This window comes from Acipenser ruthenus, chromosome 1 (genome assembly GCF_902713425.1).
Source record: "Acipenser ruthenus chromosome 1, fAciRut3.2 maternal haplotype, whole genome shotgun sequence".
In the NCBI taxonomy this organism is placed as follows: Eukaryota; Metazoa; Chordata; class Actinopteri; order Acipenseriformes; family Acipenseridae; genus Acipenser; species Acipenser ruthenus.
Genome location: NC_081189.1, coordinates 75,101,283 through 75,125,520, shown reverse-complemented (window position 1 = coordinate 75,125,520; position 24,238 = coordinate 75,101,283). Strand labels below are relative to the sequence as shown.

Genomic DNA, 24,238 nt, shown 5'->3' with positions numbered 1-24,238 from the left:
AATATGAGAAACTGTATGCAATGTTATCTCCGCAAAGAGGGCTAACATTTGTATAATCTAAGCTTAATTATATCAAAGTACCAGTATTGTTTACAGATTTATATATTTGATAAGTAATGATGTTTCCTACTAATACAATTTGTTTTCTTGGCACATTGGAGACTGAATTCCACTCCCTTTATCCAGCACAAGCACTAGCAATGTCTATGCTTTTCACTTTGAGGCTACCAGCAGTGGTGACCAGTATCAAGTATACTGAATTGTGTCCATTACCAACAAATCACTTGTGACACAAGCAGACCCCAGGCCAGGGGGTGAAGGCCACTTTGAAACCTAGACTTGTCAATGTATAGAATATTGAAAGGTAATATACTAATAATAAAATATCAAAGGGTATTTGTGAATGCGCGTAAAATAAAATAAAAATAAAAAAAAATGCTGATGCCCCAGAGCCCTTAAGACGGGTCTCTAGGCTATTTATAACAAAGCCTGCAGACTTAAGCTAACACAGCCCGGCACCTAGCCCTTCAGAACTCCCCACACCAAAGAAACACAAGGCTTATGCTAGGATCAAGCCAGACATGAATGACCATGAAGTTAAAAGCAATAACTATGCCAGGATGATGCAAGGTTAAGGAAGGGAAAAAATGCCACAGTTATGTCTGGATAATGCCAGGGGTGCATGGGTATATGACGAGGTGAAAACCCCTCACATGTAAATAGTGTTTTTTGTGGTTTATTTACGTGTAAATAACTTATTTATTTTGTACTGGAACCTGTTTTTCATTCCCTCCCATATTCCACAGTCTAAATGCATTACATTTCATTCTTTTTATTTTCACATTTAAATGTGTTTACATTTTGGTTGTAAAATGTGTGTTATCGGTACCCAGGAAAAGGTTACTTTTGAGCTAAGTTGAGCCAGTGTTTTCCACTGAATCAAGGATTAATCAATTCACCTGCCAGCCTAGCAATCCATTTCAGGGGGAATTCAGGAGTAAGCACAGATGCTAGTGTGCTTTTTTTAACATCTTTTACATTGTTGATCTTTATTAAAAGAGTGTGTCCTACACTTAAAATATAATTAATTTGTTTGTGTTGACCATGACCACTCATCCTCGCCCCATCGCTGGGTCATGCAAGGAATATGGGTGGAAAAAAACAGTACAAAGCTAATGCAAGTTTTGTGGAAGGTAGGCATACAATTACTCCTTAGTCTTGAATCATCTGAGCATATTTCTTACTTACATTTATTGGTCTTGCTTGATCATACCACAATCCTTTCCTTTTTTGGTATGGGTCATTTTATCCAGCAGTCATATATATATATATATATATATATATATATATATATATATATATATATATATATATATATACTGGTTTCCTGAGTAACTTGCTGAATTGGAGGTCGAGTTAAAGCCTGATTCTGTTTTATCCAGAAAATGTAACAATTGTCTTCATTATTTCTCAAAAAATAAATAATGCTTATGCATCATTAGATTTTCTTACGCTTTGGGATTCCAAAAAGCGTACAATTAAATACAGTATATTAACACTTTCAAAACAAACATGGATTACTGACTAGAATATGAAAATGAAGAACATGTTAAACATTGCAAGTATTTATTCAGTAGACGCATTTTGCTGTTGTCTCTCTTCGTTACAGAACACAATAACAAATTTCCACTGAACTAAGAAGTGTCTTCTGTGGTAGAAAACGATACACAGTGAGTGGTATAATAGAACACGTGCTGACACTGTAAAGAAAAGCTCACACATTTGCCTACCAGTTTCTTCACCAGGTTTCTTCATTCCAAGAAGTATAATGCCATCTTTAGAGACACTATAATTAAAAAAAAGACATAAATGTTTTCCTTGTAGTATAAAGGGTGGTTCAAAAGTTACTTGTTCAGTTGATGGACATGCCAAGGAAAAGGTGAATTCTATTTCTTGTTTGTTTGGCTCTAGTTTTATAAAATGAGCAATGGTATTGTCCTTTCAAAGAACAGGAATTAATTAAGGCAATGCTTGTGTTTATTGACCCTTAGTTTTAAAAATTATAAAAGTTCAGGCCCTATATATTGTGAGCACTTCAATTCAAGTTGAAATGCAAATTTCTTGGTATTCTCTTCTGGAAAATACTAAATAATGCTGAGACTGTGTTTAAAGTTCATATAGCTCACAAAATAATTCCAGTAAATCTAATCTCATATGCATTACCATCATTTTGTAGCTCTTGTATTTGCCTATATGAAAGAGGCACACATTATGTTCACATTATGTTGATTTTTAATAGTATTTTTTTCACAGCATTTATAAATAATATAATTGGCAAACATATCTTGGACTCTTCCATGCTGTACTTCCTGTTGAAGATACGCATCTGACACATGAGTTGCTTGTGGGAGTTTGAGTCCTTGCATGGGGCTGGAGGGTATTGTGAATGTATTTTTAAAATAATTTAAAAAATGAAACCTTCTAAATGTTTGCCACAAGGGCGCTGGGACTAGGGGTGCTGTGGAGTGCGGCAGCACCCCCTTGGCTTTTCATGGCTTCCATCATATATAGGGGTTACAGTTTTATTCAATGGCTTTCAGCAACCCCACTTTAAAAATGGTTCCAGTGCCAATGGTTTGCCATTTATTTTCATTCAAAGAACTCAAACTCCCAGAAGCTAGATGGATTGGCCTGTTTTCGATGGTGACTATTCCTTCATGACCGCAAGTAAAGCATTAAAGTATCTGGCAACAGCTTCAAAATAAATTACCAATAAAAAAAAATAAAAAAATTGAAAAAAGCTTCACCATAATGTGTGCATTTTTCCGGTTGGAAAATTTGAGCCAAACAAAATTAGAGCAATACACTAGGTAAGATTTATTGGAATGATGTTTGTTAGCATGCACTTTAAAGATCATGTAGTTTCAAATACATTTTAAATTCTTTACATTTTCCTAACCATTTCATAGGCTTAGAGACCATCTGCAGTATTCTGAGTGCTGGGACTGAGACGTCCTCATTCCATACAAACAGTTAAACGGTGAATACATTTCACTTTCATTAAACATTTACATTTAATAAAATACATCTGTAGCAATTAGTATACGATAAACACATACTGGTTACATGCATTACTGTAACACATGTGTATTTTCTATATATATATATATTCTCTCATTTTGTATGTACTGACTAGTGTTGGTACTGCTTTAACAAACTAGTTGTTACACATTGCATTTTAAGAATACATGCTGTTAAAATATTTCTGAATTACATAATAGCCGAAGGCTGGTGTCACTTAGAATAGATGGATGTGGTCTTTTTAACTATTGGGAGTTTATCTTTTTATCTCATGTGATTGTGTCATTGTTTGTAATTGGCGGCACCTGATGCAGGCTACGTGTGTTAATTTACTCTATTCAGGATTTATACTATTTGTTAATGATGTAATTGGCAGCTAAATTTCCTTGTTTGTCTTTTCTGCTATATATATATGTTGTGGTGGACAAAACAACGCAGGGGTCTGAGGTATCGCAATCTGTGAGAGAGGAACAGCAAGGATGGGCGTGGCAGCGGCGTGCATTGAAGTCTATGGAAAGAAAGTGAAAATATTGATTCTGGTTGTTTTGTGAGCCATATAGACGCGGGATTGTTTGTAGTGAAACAATCTGTTTGAATGTTATTTTGCACAAGAGATTATTGGAAGACTGGAAGTTCTCTTATTGCTGTTTGTGTTCCTTTGTTAAGATTCAATTTAACCAGTCCACTGCAGGGCGGCTGACCTGTTTGTGTAATTGTTGTTTGAAGCCTGCTGCTGCTGTTCTTGTGATTCCTCACTCGGTCCTTTTTCTTTATTGAATAATTGTGTATTTGTTGCTGTATTTTATTAGAACATGTGCTTTTAACTATTTTGCCTATTTATTCTTTTTGTTCATTAAATGTTGTATACTGTTTTAATTATAGAATAAATGTAATTTCTAAAACTAGTTTAAAGTATAGACCTGATTTACTGCAGCTGAGTCAGATCCTTTGCAGGCTGTTCCACCGGTGGTTTGGGCTGATACTGCACCCCTGACAACTTACACTACTTATTAGTAATAGTATTTTGTGTTTCCTTTTGTTATTGTGATTAATTATCTGGTTGAGTTTGGGTGGTTTATTTGATTTATTGTATTTTACACCAGATTTATAGCTTTATTTGAGTGATTTCTGTGGCACTAGATTTTTTTTTTTTTTTTGCACTTTTCCTGTGGCTTGGACAGAGCTGTGTCTCCAGCCACCCACCCCTTCTGGTACAGCTGTGACTGAAATAAAACCAAGTTTACCTGTATACCCATAAACCCTGTGTCTTGGAATTCATTGAAGGGATATTGTGACAACCAACCTGATTTCCAAAAGATTCTGATTGTGTGTGTGTGTGTGTGTGTGTATAATACATATAGATAACTTGTGTACCTGGGTTATAATATTTCCCAGGTTTTTAGTTGCTATAGCCCTTGCCTTAGTGGCTAGGTGTTGCATTACATTTATTTTTGCCTTGATAGTTTCTAAATTATTTTGTCTCACCACAAGGTGTTGCAGGATAATTTGTCAAACCATGGCAGTAGGCCTGCAGATTTTTTTTTTTTTTTTTTTTTCAAACCAAATGACAACTGTTTTAAACATACTTTTCTGTATCATTCTCTGATGCATCTGTAAAAAAAAAGAATACAATTATTTCAATATACTGTATGGGAAGATACATGCTTTATCTGTTTTGTATAATTGCATCACATTTTGTAGTGTCATCACATAAGATTAAGATTATTTTCAAAGTGACTGCTCCAATTTTAATGTTTAATGTTTCCAATCTTAATGTTACAAGAGACATTGCATTACTAAAAACAACTTGCAGTCTACAACTATGGTCAATTGTGTTTCATCAACCTACAGAATCGACTTCTTTTGCTTCATGAAGTCGAATAAAACCTGATGAATAATGTTACGTTAACATTGAATTAAATACTGCTTTGTAGTTTTCCATATAAATTCTCGGTAATGCAAAACTTTTAGCTATAACTGTAGTGCGGCTAGGTTTCCGTGAATGCACATGGTAGACAGTTAACTTGGAACTAGGTTTTATAAACCCTAATCACAGCTACACCGAACAGCCGTCTGCCTTCAGTCCTCTGCTTGTAGTTTCCCTTTACGTGGGTTCCTGATGTGTACTGGGTAATACGCGCAGTCCCCCTTACAGCCGTTGGTTTTATTTATTTATTTATTTTTTTCTATTCCATTTCCTCAATTTTAACTGTTCAGGCTATGGTGTCAAGTGATTTCCATTACACGAGAGTAGATGTTAAAACTTCATGCTGATTTGAACTCGGCTCTCGCCAAGATAAACACCAACTAAGACGTAGCTTTACAGTAAACTAATGTGATCCATATGTGTCTCCATCTATTTGCGTTTCCTTCCATATGATGATGTAGATATCCTTCTGTCTGATGTTGATGGCTGAAGTGTAATGCTGGCTCCAGGGATCAGCTTATTGCCTCCCTAGCGCATCAGCACACACAACAGCTGCGATGCTGGCTCCGGGGATCAACAACAGTGCGGTCTCCCCAGCGCATCAGCATGACAACCGTCTGGATTGAGCTAAGTAGGGTACATCTCTGGGGTCTTCAAGTGGGCACCTTCCATCCTCGGTGTTTCATCGACTAGCCCATGACACCTCAAGGGGGCTCGACAGTGATTCTGGCATCCCAACATCACCCCCCTCTGTCTCCCACTCAACTCTTGGCCACTGAATCCGATGTCTCTGAGAAACCGGGTTGTAGAGTGTGCCACAAATGCTCGACAACCCACCTCCACTGGGTAAACCCGGACTCTCCATCCTCGCTGTTCCGCTTCAGTGGCTAGTTGAGCATACCGCAGTTTCTTCCTCTCATACGCCTCATCTACAGCATCCTCCCATGGCACTGTTAACTCTGCCAGGTGAACAAGGCGTGCTGATCCAGACCACAAGACAATATCTGGTCGAAGGTTAGTGGTGGCAATCTCAGGTGGAAAAATAAGCCGTTGACCAACATCTGCCAGCATTTTCCAGTCTCTAGCAGCTCCCAGTTGTCCTGGGTGAGGATTGGTTTTAACACCTTTTCTTGGTGGTTGCTCTCCTGGGCGGAGGAATGTTGTCTTTTGTGTAATGTTTTGATGGAACAGGTGGCAACTTATTGGTCATGTTACGCTTGTCTTCCAATGCTAAGGCCAAACATCGCAGCACCTGGTCATGGCGCCAAGTAAACCGTCCTTGGCTAAGAGCCACCTTACATCCTGTCAAAATGTGCCTTAATGTTGCAGGTGATGAACACAAAGGACATGAGGGATCAAAAAAAAAAACCAAAAAACCCAGTACACTGATAAATATGTAATATCTTCACGGAAATGTAACCTGTTAGTGACAATGTGATTTATTCCTAAAGTTCTGAACGTCATTGTCGTTCAGGAGTCAAGTGTTAAGTTCTATTGGAAGCTTATACCTTGGTTGCTGCTTGTTTAATAATATATCCGAGAAAACAAAAGTTAGAGATTCCAGAATGTTTTTCAGGTATTTGGAAACCACAATTACACTAACCCCCACCCCCAAAAACGAGTACAAATACCTTGATTGTTTTTGTCTGTGAAGCATTTAAATTTCATTACTATGAGAACAATCCCCACCAATGCAATCAGCACGGGCAGCATTACCCACAAGATTTTTTTATCTGCAAAAAAAGAGAAAAAAGTGTTACAAGATTACCCATGTGTCACAGGTGTGACAAGTATAGTTAATTTAGCACCCTTTGTTTTTATTATTGAACCACTTTATTTACTTTGATTTATTCTGCACTTAATCGCTTATGATTTGCACGTGTGACTTTGATTTTCTTTTTTTAAATTGATTGTGTGTTTTTCTTTTATTGCACTTTTATTTTTTATAATGGACTTGTCACAGAAGAACTGAAAGTGATCACCAATTGACCATTGAAACTATTTCCCTAATTACCTGAACCGGCTTGGGTGTGAGACTGTTGCCCTTCTTAATAAAAGCACGCTTGAAACACTAGGAACGAGTGTAACGACTGAGGCAGAACTGAGCAGCAACAACAACAACGAAATCGGAACGAGAGTAACGACCGAGACGGAACTGAGCAGCAGCAACACCAACAAAAGCAACAGAGGGTTTACCGTGGGGCGACACCGGTTTTAACCTACATATTCCTAACGATACAGGCGGGCACACCGGACAGCGGAGCAGCTGCGGCACCACAGACAGACAGGCGGACAGATTGATAGACGAGGCGTCGGGGACCCGTGTGGTGCAGCAGGGCTCTATATGAAGCTGTTGGAGGGAGTCGTACTTACTACATCCTCGCAGAAGTGTGTCTTTAATTATTTATCAGTTCGGAATTAAGACTGGATTTTGAACTGTTGTTTGCGTGTGTTTTTAAACTCTGAGGTCACAACACTGCGTTTTATTATTACTGTTGTTGTTTCTATTCTAGTTTTAATATAACGCGTCATTCCCTGCCCCTGCTGAGACAAGAAGCGGCCTATATGGATTGAAACCGAGTGAAGACGAGCATCGCTCGGCAGAGCTGTTTGGCCGGGACTTTTAATGTATTTTAATAGGTTGTATTTAGTTGTCTTATTGTCTATTTTAGGGTTTAGTTTTAATTTTATTTTCTTCGTTTTAGGCGGCTGTCTTTTTTTAATTTGTTTTACTGGCATCCTGGAATAAACCAATTTTCTAGATATAGTTGTCTCTGTGGTTGTACACTGGTGCTGCTCCCCCGAATATAAAGAACCTGAAACTAAACTATATTTGGAGACGAAATTCCTCCAGTGGCGTAGCGGCTACAAAAAATAAAACCTCTTAATTGTCACACATAACCAACCATACCAAAGATTCTTGTAATTTTATTACAAAAATCAGTAAAGGAGTTTACAAAATAAAGCTGATTACACCCATTTTACTTTCATCTGTATAACCTATTTTTTGAAGTTGGAAACCTAGCTGAAATGAACATGATAACATTTACATTTTTTCTGACAATCATGGACTGAATTACAGGATGGCCTTACCATTCCCTTAATATTTCTAGTTGCAGTTTTGAAAAGTATATAAAATACTAAAAATAACATTAGCAAAAGCTTACGATTGCTTGTTTGAAGGGCGCCTGCAGGTGAAGATGTAGTCCTAGTCATAGTAGAGTCAAGCCCTGCAATAAAAAATAACATCCTGAATAACAGCAGCCTATCGATGCAGGTGTGCTTGTTGTAGAGGTCACACAGTAGTGTGTGTATTTGTATGTATGCATATATATATATATACTTTGTATTTTCACTTCATTTAGTACAATGTGTAAAGCAAATACAAAGTCAATATCGCAAAGCGTTTGGTCTTCCTGTGAAAAGTGTATGAATCTGAATAAATCAGCATGTGCTAAAAACATATTCCATCTGAACTGAGCAACTGTCGTATCCTCGGTAGTTGCAGCTCAGCAGTTTAAAAAGTATGTAAAAATACACTTAGTGAAATCTTAGACGGTCTAAAATGATGGATTTTATATTCTGATTTCCTCAAATGTTTTACAACAAATTGTTATAAAAATTTCTGAAAGACTATTTACATACACCTACATTAAATGTTTTTTTTTTTTTTTGGTCAAAGGAGAAAATACCTATTGAAGTGACAGCACTTCATACCATTGGCTGACACAGTAGTGATCGCGACTTGTAGATACAGTATTGTCTCTGGATTTCCACCAAAACTAATCCGATTCCAATGTTTGTGTTAAATGGCTGACCACACAATCGGAGTGTTTTGTGTCCCGTTTAATACACTGTGGGGAGTGACTGTACTATTACAATTTTCTTTTCACCAAATTCAGATTTGCAAATTGTTTCTGAAAGGTGGCTTTGTTCCTGCAGTATCAAACAAAAACTCTAACTCTAAATATAGGGTGGCCTTATTATTGAAGATTATCTTTCATTAATGTCAATAATAGCATGTTGAATCTGGGCTGTAAAAATAATTAGATGCCCTAATTGTGAAATGAAGTGGTCTTAAGCAAGGTTTTTCTATGCAACAGACTGATTTGCAGTAATTCTAATAGTTATTGTAACTATGAAAACATTATCATTATTATTATTAGTGCTGCTGACATCATTAGTCCCTTCATCCTACAGATAAGCTCTGTACCTCAGCAAAAGTAGCCTGTGCTCCCCAACACGGTTGATGGATTGCAACACCTATTTTGCCCTCCATATTGGGTCTTTATGATGTATTTAGCGAGTGTAGCTTCATCTGAAGTCACAAAAAACTTGGAATAAATAGAATCTCTACATACCATTGTGTGCCACAGGAATGGTTGGGATTGATGGAGATGCAGAATTGTCTCTGGATGTATTATCCACAGCTGTATAAAAACATAACAGCTTTTTTTTTTTTTTTTTTTATTTCCTGCACTCCCATCTGCTCAGTTTTTATAAAAATGTAGAGTATAAAATCAAATCACTGATCTGTGTTGTAGATGGAAAGTATAGCTATGGTCAAAAGTTGTACATCACCTAGAATCTGAGGATTGAGACATTTAAAAAAAAAAAAACTATATGAACATAATTTAGATATTTTATTTAACGTCACATAATCAAAGAAACTACAACATTAATATTGCAAAAGTCTACCGGAATTTTTTCAATTTATTTCAGTTTTTCGTTAAGCATATGGAAAACTACAAAGCGGTATGTAATTCAATATGTCAATGTAACATTATTAAGTAGGTTTCATTAGATTTTATTAATTCTGTAGGGTGATGCAAAACTTCCTGCCATAGCTGTACAAACAGAAAGATAACTTTTCCCCAAAAGCATTAAGCTAAAAAATATATTTACTCCTTTTAAATAATTTTTTTCCAGCTAAAATGTGGAAATGTGTGTGCTCTGATCTACTGGCTATTCAATTAATCATCCAATTTGGCATCCAGTATAGTAAACAAAGTCTTCATGAGCACACAGTAGGTAACCCCAGCCCTATGAACAAAGCTTACCATTGTTTTTTTGAGTGGTGTTTGCAGTTGTTGAAGATGCAGGATTATCTGTGGGGCCAGTCCCTGCAATATATAAAAAAAAATAACATCCTGAATAACAGCAGCCTACTGATGCAGGTGTGCTTGTTGTAGATGTAGAGGTTACAATAGTGTGTGTATATTTGTATGTATGTATGTGTGTGTACATACAAATATACACATATATATATATATATACAGTGCCTTGCATAAGTATTCACCCCCCTTGGACTTTCCCACATTTTGTAGTGTTACAACCTGGAATTAAAATGGATTTAATTAGGATTTTTTGTCACTGATCTACACAAAATAGTCCATAATGTCGAAGTGGGGAAATAAATCTACATATTTTTCAAAATTATTTACAAATAAAAAACTGAAAAGTCTTGATTGCATAAATATTCACCTCTTTTGCTGTGACACCCCTAAATAAGCTCTGGTGCAACCAACTGCCTTCAGAAGTCACATAATTAGTTGAATGGGGTCCACCTGTGTCCAATTAAAATGTCACATGATCTCAGATTAAATACACCTGTTTCTGGAAGGCCCCAGAGTTTGTTAGAGATCATATCTAAACAAACAGCATCATGAATACTTATGCAACCAACAAATGTCTTTTTTTTTTTTGTTTAATTAACTTTTGTGTCACAATAAAAAAATATTTTGCACCTTCAAAGTGTTAAGTATGTTGTGTAAATCAAATGGTAAAAATCCCAATTAAATCCATTTTAATTCTAGGTTGTAACACTACAAAATGTGTAAAAGTCCAAGGGGGGTGAATACTTATGCAAGGCACTGTATATTATATAAATCAAATATATTATACAAATCTGAATAAATCTGCATATGCTAAAAACACATTCCATCTGAATATAGCAGCTGTCATTCACTTGGTAATTGCAGCTCAGCAGTTTGAAAAGTATATAAAAATAAACGTAGTAAAATCTTAGACAAAAGTCTAAATTATGGATTTTATATTCTGTTTTTCTCAAATGTTTTACAACAAATTGTTATTTACAAGCACCATATATATATATTTTGTCAAAGGAGAAAAAACACCCATTGGGGGAAAAAAAAACATAATCTCTACATACCATTGGCTGGCATACAATTTGCTTTTCACCAAGGGCACATTGTTTGTGAAAGGTGGCTTAGTTACTGCAGTATCAAACAAAAAATAAAAGTTGTAGCTAACTAATAGCATGTTGAATCTGGACTATAATAATAATTAGATGCCCGAATTGTGAAATGAAGTGGTCTTAAAGCAAGGTTTTTCTATGCAACAAACTGATTTGCAGTAATTCTAATAGTTACTGTAACAATGAAAACTTTGTTATTATTAGTGCCGCTGACATTAGTCGCTTCTTACTACAGATCAGCCCTGTACCTCAGCATAAGTAGCCTGTGCTCCCCAACATGGTTGATGGATTGCAACACCTATTTTGCCCTCCATATTGGGTCTTTACGATGTATTTAGAGAGTGTAGCTTCATCTGAAGTCACAAAACTTGGATTAAACAGAATCTCTACAACTATTGTGTGCCACAGGAATGGTTGGGATTGATGGAGATGCAGAATTGTCTCTGGATGTATTATCCACAGCTGTATAAAAACATAACAGCTTTTTAATTTTTTTTTATTTCCTGCACTTCCATCTGCTCAGTTTTTATAAAAATGTAGAGTATAAAATCAAATCACTGATCTGTGTTGTAGATGGAAAGTACAGCTATGGTCAAAAGTTGTACATCACCTAGAATCTGAGGATTGAGACATAATTTAAAAAAACAAACTACATGAACATAATTTAGATTTTTTATTTAACGTCACATAATCAAAGAAACTACAACATTAATATTGCAAAAGTCTACCGGAATTTTTTCAATTTATTTCAGTTTTTCGTTAAGCATATGGAAAACTACAAAGCGGTATGTAATTCAATATGTCAATGTAACATTATTAAGTAGGTTTCATTCGATTTTATTAATTCTGTAGGGTGATGCAAAACTTCCTGCCATAGCTGTACAAACAGAAAGATAACTTTTCCCCAAAAGCATTAAGCTAAAAAATATATTTACTCCTTTTAAATAATTTTTTTCCAGCTAAAATGTGGAAATGTGTGTGCTCTGATCTACTGGCTATTCAATTAATCGTCCAATTTGGCATCCAGTATAGTAAACAAAGTCTTCATGAGCACACAGTAGGTAACCCCAGCCCTATGAACAAAGCTTACCATTGTTTTTTTGAGTGGTGTTTGCAGTTGTTGAAGATGCAGGATTATCTGTGGGGCCAGTCCCTGCAATATATAAAAAAAAATAACATCCTGAATAACAGCAGCCTACTGATGCAGGTGTGCTTGTTGTAGATGTAGAGGTTACAATAGTGTGTGTATATTTGTATGTATGTATGTGTGTATATATATATATATATACAGTGCCTTGCATAAGTATTCACCCCCCTTGGACTTTTCCACATTTTGTAGTGTTACAACCTAGAATTAAAATGGACTTAATTAGGATTTTTTGTCACTGATCTACACAAAATAGTCTATAATGTCGAAGTGGGGAAATAAATCCACATACTTTTCAAAATTATTTACAAATAAAAAACTGAAAAGTCTTGATTGCATAAGTATTCACCTCTTTTGCTGTGACACCCCTAAATAAGCTCTGGTGCAACCAACTGCCTTCAGAAGTCACATAATTAGTTGAATGGAGTCCACCTGTGTCCAATTAGAATGTCACATGATCTCAGATTAAATACACCTGTTTCTGGAAGGCCCCAGAGTTTGTTAGAGAGCATATCTAAACAAACAGCATCATGAATACTTATGCAACCAACAAATGTCTTTTTTTTTTTGTTTAATTAACTTTTGTGTCACAATAAAAAAATATTTTGCACCTTCAAAGTGTTAAGTATGTTGTGTAAATCAAATGGTAAAAATCCCAATTAAATCCATTTTAATTCTAGGTTGTAACACTACAAAATGTGTAAAAGTCCAAGGGGGGTGAATACTTATGCAAGGCACTGTATATTATATAAATCAAATATATTATACAAATCTGAATAAATCTGCATATGCTAAAAACACATTCCATCTGAATATAGCAGCTGCCATTCACTTGGTAATTGCAGCTCAGCAGTTTGAAAAGTATATAAAAATAAACGTAGTAAAATCTTAGACAAAAGTCTAAATTATGGATTTTATATTCTGTTTTTCTCAAATGTTTTACAACAAATTGTTATTTACAAGCACCATATATATATATTTTGTCAAAGGAGAAAAAACACCCATTGGGGGAAAAAAAAACATAATCTCTACATACCATTGGCTGGCATACAATTTGCTTTTCACCAAGGGCACATTGTTTGTGAAAGGTGGCTTAGTTACTGCAGTATCAAACAAAAAATAAAAGTTGTAGCTAACTAATAGCATGTTGAATCTGGACTATAATAATAATTAGATGCCCGAATTGTGAAATGAAGTGGTCTTAAAGCAAGGTTTTTCTATGCAACAAACTGATTTGCAGTAATTCTAATAGTTACTGTAACAATGAAAACTTTGTTATTATTAGTGCCGCTGACATTAGTCGCTTCTTACTACAGATCAGCCCTGTACCTCAGCATAAGTAGCCTGTGCTCCCCAACATGGTTGATGGATTGCAACACCTATTTTGCCCTCCATATTGGGTCTTTACGATGTATTTAGAGAGTGTAGCTTCATCTGAAGTCACAAAACTTGGATTAAACAGAATCTCTACAACTATTGTGTGCCACAGGAATGGTTGGGATTGATGGAGATGCAGAATTGTCTCTGGATGTATTATCCACAGCTGTATAAAAACATAACAGCTTTTTAATTTTTTTTTATTTCCTGCACTTCCATCTGCTCAGTTTTTATAAAAATGTAGAGTATAAAATCAAATCACTGATCTGTGTTGTAGATGGAAAGTACAGCTATGGTCAAAAGTTGTACATCACCTAGAATCTGAGGATTGAGACATAATTTAAAAAAACAAACTACATGAACATAATTTAGATTTTTTATTTAACGTCACATAATCAAAGAAACTACAACATTAATATTGCAAAAGTCTACCGGAATTTTTTCAATTTATTTCAGTTTTTCGTTAAGCATATGGAAAACTACAAAGCGGTATGTAATTCAATATGTCAATGTAACATTATTAAGTAGGTTTCATTCGATTTTATTAATTCTGTAGGGTGATGCAAAACTTCCTGCCATAGCTGTACAAACAGAAAGATAACTTTTCCCCAAAAGCATTAAGCTAAAAAATATATTTACTCCTTTTAAATAATTTTTTTCCAGCTAAAATGTGGAAATGTGTGTGCTCTGATCTACTGGCTATTCAATTAATCGTCCAATTTGGCATCCAGTATAGTAAACAAAGTCTTCATGAGCACACAGTAGGTAACCCCAGCCCTATGAACAAAGCTTACCATTGTTTTTTTGAGTGGTGTTTGCAGTTGTTGAAGATGCAGGATTATCTGTGGGGCCAGTCCCTGCAATATATAAAAAAAAATAACATCCTGAATAACAGCAGCCTACTGATGCAGGTGTGCTTGTTGTAGATGTAGAGGTTACAATAGTGTGTGTATATTTGTATGTATGTATGTGTGTATATATATATATATATACAGTGCCTTGCATAAGTATTCACCCCCCTTGGACTTTTCCACATTTTGTAGTGTTACAACCTAGAATTAAAATGGACTTAATTAGGATTTTTTGTCACTGATCTACACAAAATAGTCTATAATGTCGAAGTGGGGAAATAAATCCACATACTTTTCAAAATTATTTACAAATAAAAAACTGAAAAGTCTTGATTGCATAAGTATTCACCTCTTTTGCTGTGACACCCCTAAATAAGCTCTGGTGCAACCAACTGCCTTCAGAAGTCACATAATTAGTTGAATGGAGTCCACCTGTGTCCAATTAGAATGTCACATGATCTCAGATTAAATACACCTGTTTCTGGAAGGCCCCAGAGTTTGTTAGAGAGCATATCTAAACAAACAGCATCATGAATACTTATGCAACCAACAAATGTCTTTTTTTTTTTGTTTAATTAACTTTTGTGTCACAATAAAAAAATATTTTGCACCTTCAAAGTGTTAAGTATGTTGTGTAAATCAAATGGTAAAAATCCCAATTAAATCCATTTTAATTCTAGGTTGTAACACTACAAAATGTGTAAAAGTCCAAGGGGGGTGAATACTTATGCAAGGCACTGTATATTATATAAATCAAATATATTATACAAATCTGAATAAATCTGCATATGCTAAAAACACATTCCATCTGAATATAGCAGCTGCCATTCACTTGGTAATTGCAGCTCAGCAGTTTGAAAAGTATATAAAAATAAACGTAGTAAAATCTTAGACAAAAGTCTAAATTATGGATTTTATATTCTGTTTTTCTCAAATGTTTTACAACAAATTGTTATTTACAAGCACCATATATATATTTTGTCAAAGGAGAAAAAACACCCATTGGGGAAAAAAAAACATAATCTCTACATACCATTGGCTGGCATACAATTTGCTTTTCACCAAGGGCACATTGTTTGTGAAAGGTGGCTTAGTTACTGCAGTACCAAACAAAAAATAAAAGTTGTAGCTAACTAATAGCATGTTGAATCTGGACTATAAAAATAATTAGATGCCCGAATTGTGAAATGAAGTGGTCTTAAAGCAAGGTTTTTCTATGCAACAAACTGATTTGCAGTAATTCTAATAGTTACTGTAACAATGAAAACTTTGTTATTATTAGTGCCGCTGACATTAGTCGCTTCTTCCTACAGATCAGCCCTGTACCTCAGCATAAGTAGCCTGTGCTCCCCAACATGGTTGATGGATTGCAACACCTATTTTGCCCTCCATATTGGGTCTTTACGATGTATTTAGAGAGTGTAGCTTCATCTGAAGTCACAAAACTTGGATTAAACAGAATCTCTACAACTATTGTGTGCCACAGGAATGGTTGGGATTGATGGAGATGCAGAATTGTCTCTGGATGTATTATCCACAGCTGTATAAAAACATAACAGCTTTTTTATTTTTTTTTATTTCCTGCACTTCCATCTGCTCAGTTTTTATAAAAATGTAGAGTATAAAATCAAATCACTGATCTGTGTTGTAGATGGAAAGTACAGCTATGGTCAAAAGTTGTACATCACCTAGAATCTGAGGATTGAGACATAATTTAAAAAAACAAACTACATGAACATAATTTAGATTTTTTATTTAACGTCACATAATCAAAGAAACTATAACATTAATATTGCAAAAGTCTACCGGAATTTTTTCAATTTATTTCAGTTTTTCGTTAAGCATATGGAAAACTACAAAGCGGTATGTAATTCAATATGTCAATGTAACATTATTAAGTAGGTTTCATTCGATTTTATTAATTCTGTAGGGTGATGCAAAACTTCCTGCCATAGCTGTACAAACAGAAAGATAACTTTTCCCCAAAAGCATTAAGCTAAAAAATATATTTACTCCTTTTAAATATTTTTTTTCCAGCTAAAATGTGTAAATGTGTGTGCTCTGATCTACTGGCTATTCAATTAATCGTCCAATTTGGCATCCAGTATAGTAAACAAAGTCTTCATGAGCACACAGTAGGTAACCCCAGCCCTATGAACAAAGCTTACCATTGTTTTTTTGAGTGGTGTTTGCAGTTGTTGAAGATGCAGGATTATCTGTGGGGCCAGTCCCTGCAATATATAAAAAAAAATAACATCCTGAATAACAGCAGCCTACTGATGCAGGTGTGCTTGTTGTAGATGTAGAGGTTACAGTAGTGTGTGTATATTTGTATGTATGTATGTGTGTATATATATATATATATACAGTGCCTTGCATAAGTATTCACCCCCCTTGGACTTTCCCACATTTTGTAGTGTTACAACCTGGAATTAAAATGGACTTAATTAGGATTTTTTGTCACTGATCTACACAAAATAGTCTATAATGTCGAAGTGGGGAAATAAATCTACATATTTTTCAAAATTATTTACAAATAAAAAACTGAAAAGTCTTGATTGCATAAGTATTCACCTCTTTTGCTGTGACACCCCTAAATAAGCTCTGGTGCAACCAACTGCCTTCAGAAGTCACATAATTAGTTGAATGGAGTCCACCTGTGTCCAATTAGAATGTCACATGATCTCAGATTAAATACACCTGTTTCTGGAAGGCCCCAGAGTTTGTTAGAGAGCATATCTAAACAAACAGCATCATGAATACTTATGCAACCAACAAATGTCTTTTTTTTTTTGTTTAATTAACTTTTGTGTCACAATAAAAAAATATTTTGCACCTTCAAAGTGTTAAGTATGTTGTGTAAATCAAATGGTAAAAATCCCAATTAAATCCATTTTAATTCTAGGTTGTAACACTACAAAATGTGTAAAAGTCCAAGGGGGGTGAATACTTATGCAAGGCACTGTATATTATATAAATCAAATATATTATACAAATCTGAATAAATCTGCATATGCTAAAAACACATTCCATCTGAATATAGCAGCTGCCATTCACTTGGTAATTGCAGCTCAGCAGTTTGAAAAGTATATAAAAATAAACGTAGTAAAATCTTAGACAAAAGTCTAAATTATGGATTTTATATTCTGTTTTTCTCAAATGTTTTACAACAAATTGTTATTTACAAGCACCATATATATATTTTGTCAAAGGAGAAAAAACACCCATTGGGGAAAAAAAAACATAATCTCTACATACCATTGGCTGGCATACAATTTGCTTTTCACCAAGGGCACATTGTTTGTGAAAGGTGGCTTAGTTACTGCAGTACCAAACAAAAAATAAAAGTTGTAGCTAACTAATAGCATGTTGAATCTGGACTATAAAAATAATTAGATGCCCGAATTGTGAAATGAAGTGGTCTTAAAGCAAGGTTTTTCTATGCAACAAACTGATTTGCAGTAATTCTAATAGTTACTGTAACAATGAAAACTTTGTTATTATTAGTGCCGCTGACATTAGTCGCTTCTTCCTACAGATCAGCCCTGTACCTCAGCATAAGTAGCCTGTGCTCCCCAACATGGTTGATGGATTGCAACACCTATTTTGCCCTCCATATTGGGTCTTTACGATGTATTTAGAGAGTGTAGCTTCATCTGAAGTCACAAAACTTGGATTAAACAGAATCTCTACAACTATTGTGTGCCACAGGAATGGTTGGGATTGATGGAGATGCAGAATTGTCTCTGGATGTATTATCCACAGCTGTATAAAAACATAACAGCTTTTTAATTTTTTTTTATTTCCTGCACTCCCATCTGCTCAGTTTTTATAAAAATGTAGAGTATAAAATCAAATCACTGATCTGTGTTGTAGATGGAAAGTACAGCTATGGTCAAAAGTTGTACATCACCTAGAATCTGAGGATTGAGACATAATTTAAAAAAACAAACTACATGAACATAATTTAGATTTTTTATTTAACGTCACATAATCAAAGAAACTATAACATTAATATTGCAAAAGTCTACCGGAATTTTTTCAATTTATTTCAGTTTTTCGTTAAACATATGGAAAACTACAAAGCGGTATGTAATTCAATATGTCAATGTAACATTATTAAGTAGGTTTCATTCGATTTTATTAATTCTGTAGGGTGATGCAAAACTTCCTGCCATAGCTGTACAAACAGAAAGATAACTTTTCCCCAAAAGCATTAAGCTAAAAAATATATTTACTCCTTTTAAATAATTTTTTTCCAGCTAAAATGTGTAAATGTGTGTGCTCTGATCTACTGGCTATTCAATTAATCGTCCAATTTGGCATCCAGTATAGTAAACAAAGTCTTCATGAGCACACAGTAGGTAACCCCAGCCCTATGAACAAAGCTTACCATTGTTTTTTTGAGTGGTGTTTGCAGTTGTTGAAGATGCAGGATTATCTGTGGGGCCAGTCCCTGCAATATATAAAAAAAAATAACATCCTGAATAACAGCAGCCTACTGATGCAGGTGTGCTTGTTGTAGATGTAGAGGTTACAGTAGTGTGTGTATATTTGTATGTATGTATGTGTGTATATATATATATATATACAGTGCCTTGCATAAGTATTCACCCCCCTTGGACTTTTCCACATTTTGTAGTGTTACAACCTGGAATTAAAATGGACTTAATTAGGATTTTTTGTCACTGATCTACACAAAATAGTCTATAATGTCGAAGTGGGGAAAAAAATCTACATATCTTTCAAAATTATTTATAAATAAAAAACTGAAAAGTCTTGATTGCATAAGTATTCACCTCTTTTGCTGTGACACCCCTAAATAAGCTCTGGTGCAACCAACTGCCTTCAGAAGTCACATAATTAGTTGAATGGAGTCCACCTGTGTCCAATTAGAATGTCACATGATCTCAGATTAAATACACCTGTTTCTGGAAGGCCCCAGAGTTTGTTAGAGAGCATATCTAAACAAACAGCATCATGAATACTTATGCAACCAACAAATGTCTTTTTTTTTTTTGTTTAATTAACTTTTGTGTCACAATAAAAAAATATTTTGCACCTTCAAAGTGTTAAGTATGTTGTGTAAATCAAATGGTAAAAATCCCAATTAAATCCATTTTAATTCTAGGTTGTAACACTACAAAATGTGTAAAAGTCCAAGGGGGGTGAATACTTATGCAAGGCACTGTATATTATATAAATCAAATATATTATACAAATCTGAATAAATCTGCATATGCTAAAAACACATTCCATCTGAATATAGCAGCTGCCATTCACTTGGTAATTGCAGCTCAGCAGTTTGAAAAGTATATAAAAATAAACGTAGTAAAATCTTAGACAAAAGTCTAAATTATGGATTTTATATTCTGTTTTTCTCAAATGTTTTACAACAAATTGTTATTTACAAGCACCATATATATATTTTGTCAAAGGAGAAAAAACACCCATTGGGGAAAAAAAAAACATAATCTCTACATACCATTGGCTGGCATACAATTTGCTTTTCACCAAGGGCACATTGTTTGTGAAAGGTGGCTTAGTTACTGCAGTACCAAACAAAAAATAAAAGTTGTAGCTAACTAATAGCATGTTGAATCTGGACTATAAAAATAATTAGATGCCCGAATTGTGAAATGAAGTGGTCTTAAAGCAAGGTTTTTCTATGCAACAAACTGATTTGCAGTAATTCTAATAGTTACTGTAACAATGAAAACTTTGTTATTATTAGTGCCGCTGACATTAGTCGCTTCTTCCTACAGATCAGCCCTGTACCTCAGCATAAGTAGCCTGTGCTCCCCAACATGGTTGATGGATTGCAACACCTATTTTGCCCTCCATATTGGGTCTTTACGATGTATTTAGAGAGTGTAGCTTCATCTGAAGTCACAAAACTTGGATTAAACAGAATCTCTACAACTATTGTGTGCCACAGGAATGGTTGGGATTGATGGAGATGCAGAATTGTCTCTGGATGTATTATCCACAGCTGTATAAAAACATAACAGCTTTTTAATTTTTTTTTATTTCCTGCACTTCCATCTGCTCAGTTTTTATAAAAATGTAGAGTATAAAATCAAATCACTGATCTGTGTTGTAGATGGAAAGTACAGCTATGGTCAAAAGTTGTACATCACCTAGAATCTGAGGATTGAGACATAATTTAAAAAAACAAACTACATGAACATAATTTAGATTTTTTATTTAACGTCACATAATCAAAGAAACTACAACATTAATATTGCAAAAGTCTACCGGAATCTTTTCAATTTATTTCAGTTTTTCGTTAAGCATATGGAAAACTACAAAGCGGTATGTAATTCAATATGTCAATGTAACATTATTAAGTAGGTTTCATTCGATTTTATTAATTCTGTAGGGTGATGCAAAACTTCCTGCCATAGCTGTACAAACAGAAAGATAACTTTTCCCCAAAAGCATTAAGCTAAAAAATATATTTACTCCTTTTAAATAATTTTTTTCCAGCTAAAATGTGGAAATGTGTGTGCTCTGATCTATTGGCTAATAAACACATCACTACTATGATCATTAAATGAATCATCCAATTTGGCATCCAGTATAGTAAATGTGTGCCACAGGAGTGGTTGGGATTGATGGAGATGAAGAATTGTCTCTGGATGTATTATATCCACAGCTGTATAAAAACATAACAGCTTTTCTTATTTCTTGCACTTCCACTTGAGGCCGGGCATTGTATGGATCCATCTTATGACAGAATTGTTGATCAATCGTGTCTTTCCTGTTGGTTTGCTGTCCAGTAGCTGCGAATTGAGCCTTCATTACGGTGTCCTGTCACAGACATGATTTTCCTTGTCTTTAGACCAGCGTCATGTAGCTTTTTATGTTATAAGATTAGTTGTAGATTAGAATGTTAAGGGAAAAAGCCGGTATTTATGCGCGGATTGATTTAAAATTTAATTCACAGTTAAGCACTTCAATGTTCCAGCGGACATCTATGCAAAATAGAAGCCCACTAGATCTGGAAACCGATTTGCTGTTCGTACTCAATCGTTTTCTAATTAATAATACTACATACAATAAAAACAGTAAAATTAGGTCTGTTAAAAATTGTTTCAAAATTGTACTTTGAATCCCCCGGCAATACACAACAATGTGTACTGCATGGGGTAAGAAATAACGGGATTGCAGTCCCAACTAATAAACACGATATCTGACCCAAAGTAATACATACAGGGTCACCAGTCCTGGGTGCGTGCAGTAGTGCTCGTGGTGGGTGATACAGGTTAATTAGTGATTGTTGGTGAAGTGCCGGCTTAGTGCTGGCCCTCGACGACAGCTCCAGAACTGTGCTAGCTGTCTGGTAACGTGCAAGACAAGACAAGACAATTGCAAGACAAAACAAACAAAACACTCACTGTACTTTTCTGATTAGGAACGGGTCTCTCACAGTCCTTCTCAGTTTATTTACACAAACCATAAGCGAAGGAACAGATTGCGATTCTCTGCCCCCTTTTATGCTGTCACACATGATCCCTTGGTAAACGAGTGCAACCGCCTCTCCAATCTGCGGCTGCCACATCGTTTCCCTTCCGGGTCAATGCATTCATGCAACGGAATCTCGCCTTCATCCAGACTGGCCGACTTCCTGACCCTGGGAAAGAACTGTCAGACCAGCCAGTCCAAAGTGTTCTCACTGCTTAGCGCCCTCACAGGTCGGGAGGGAGATTTACAACCAAGAATCATTGTATTTCTGTCACAGGGGTATATCAGGGTATCTGCTATTAGGACTCCACCCTGTAACGCTGATTCCAGACAGCATGGTTTTGCATTGGGAGTGCCCACCAGCTGATGTGTCCTGCAAACTTCCCTACATTCCACTCCAGCTTTGAGAGTGTTTCATTATGTCACTGAGCTGTTTACATACAGGGTTCATTTTCATTGCACCAGTCATTTTAATGTCTGCTTTGTTGTTTTGTTTTTTGTATTAAAGGTGTAAAAAGCAAAGCTTTTAAAAAGAGTTTTTTACCTTTAGCATAACATCCTTCTCATAAGTCCCTTTGGCTCATGATAGCTTTTGTTTTTGAAGCTAAAGGTGTGCAGCAGTTAGGACTGTAGAACCGGGGGCTCCCGAGTGGCACATCCAGTAAAAGCACTCCGCGCGGAGTGCAGGATGTGCCCTATAGCCTGGAGATCGCAGGTTCGAATCCAGGCTATGTCACAGCTGACCGTGACCGGGAGTTCCTAGGGGGCGGCACACAATTGGCTGAGCGCTGCCCGGGTAGTGAGGGCTTAGGTCGGCAGGGGAATCCACGGCTCACCACGCATCAGCGACCCCTGTGGCCGATAGGGCGTCTGTGGTTCTGCAGTGGAGCCGCCAGATCTGTGTTGTCCTCTGGCACCATAGGTCTGGTGGCATTGCTGTGGATCTGCAGTGCGAAAAATGACGGCTTGGCAGAAGCACGTTTCAGAGGACGCGTGTTCCAGCCTCCGTTTCCCGAGTCGGCAGGGGGGGGGGTTGCGAGCGGTGAGCCGAGGATACAGATAATAATTGGCCATGCTAAATTGGGGAGAAAACTGGGGTAAAAAAAGGACTGTAGAACCAAGCACCCCTCCACTAAGGCTTTTTGTTCCAGTTGGCAAATAGCAAACTCAGCTCAATATGCTATATCAGAACTCTACTTGGTTGATATTAACCTGTTATTATTAACCTGTCCCTATCCAACACTCCCCCAGTGGATGTAAGAAATACATACAGTGCCTTTAGAAAGTCTACACCCCCTTTCGAAATATTCACCTTTTGTAGCCTTATAGTCTGGAATTAAAATGCATTAAAATAGTTTTTTTTACTGATCTAGACATCCTACCCCACAACTTGCAAGTGAAAAAAAATATTCTAGAAATTTGTAAAAAATTTATAAAAAACAAAAACTGAAATAGCTTGGTTGGATAAGTGTCCACCCCCCTTGTAATAGCAATCCTAAATTAGCTCAGGGGTAACCAATCGCCTTCAAAATCACACACCAAGTTAAGTGGCCTCCACCGGTGTTAAATTGTAGTGATTCATGATTTCAGGATAAATTCAGCAGGTCCTGTAGATTCCCACTGCTGGGTAGTGCATTTCAAAGCAAAGACTCAACCATGAGCACCAAGGAGCTTTCAAAAGAACTCCGGGACAAAGTTATTGAAAGGCAGAGATCAGGGGATGGGTATAAAAAAATATCAAAGGCCTTGAATATCCCTTGGAACACGGTTAAGACGATTATTAAGAAGTGGAAGGTGTATGGCAGCACCATGACCCTGCCTAGATCAGACCGTCCCTCCAAACTGGATGACCGAGCAAGAAGGAGACTGAACAGAGAGGCTACCATGAGGTTAATGGCAACTTTGCAAGAGCTACAGACTTTTATGGCCAAGACTGGTCAAAGTGTGCATGTGACAACAATATCCCAAGCACTCCACAAATCTGGCCTGTATGGTATGGTGGCAAGAAGGAAGCCATTACTCAAGAAAGCCCACCTTAAATCCCGTTTGCAGTATGCAAAAAAAAATACTCAGGAGATTCTGTAGCCATGTGGCAAATAGTTTTGTGGTCTGACGAAACTAAAATTGAACTTTTTGGCCCAAATGCAAAGCGTTATGTTTGGCATAAACTC

General features: G+C 35.9%; 1 protein-coding gene and 1 long non-coding RNA gene across 18 annotated transcripts in view; one reads left to right on the top strand and one right to left on the bottom strand.

The window, feature by feature from the left end:
• The window catches only part of LOC117420716 (TRIO and F-actin-binding protein-like), a 49,979-nt gene that overhangs the window by 5,249 nt on the left and 20,492 nt on the right, over window positions 1-24,238 (bottom strand). For 9 of the 17 annotated variants that reach the window (XM_059029830.1, XM_059029832.1, XM_059029795.1 and 6 more), the window contains 10 exons: window positions 18,994-19,056; window positions 16,769-16,831; window positions 14,544-14,606; window positions 12,316-12,378; window positions 10,069-10,131; window positions 9,370-9,438; window positions 8,176-8,238; window positions 6,640-6,741; window positions 4,668-4,692; window positions 1,781-1,846 (listed from right to left, as the gene is read on the bottom strand). In XM_059029830.1, coding sequence (XP_058885813.1) covers window positions 1,781-1,846; window positions 4,668-4,692; window positions 6,640-6,741; window positions 8,176-8,238; window positions 9,370-9,438; window positions 10,069-10,131; window positions 12,316-12,378; window positions 14,544-14,606; window positions 16,769-16,831; window positions 18,994-19,056 — 640 coding nt within the window. Of the gene's footprint in view, window positions 1-1,778; window positions 1,847-4,667; window positions 4,693-6,639; window positions 6,742-8,175; window positions 8,239-9,369; window positions 9,439-10,068; window positions 10,132-12,315; window positions 12,379-14,543; window positions 14,607-16,768; window positions 16,832-18,993; window positions 19,057-24,238 lie in introns of all 17 variants that reach the window. The other 8 variants (XM_059029773.1, XM_059029784.1, XM_059029811.1 and 5 more) reach the window with 8 other exon arrangements.
• Window positions 6,944-7,771, top strand: LOC131737911 (uncharacterized). Its single transcript, XR_009329478.1, has 2 exons — window positions 6,944-7,396; window positions 7,522-7,771. It is a non-coding gene; the product is annotated as an uncharacterized LOC131737911 (long non-coding RNA).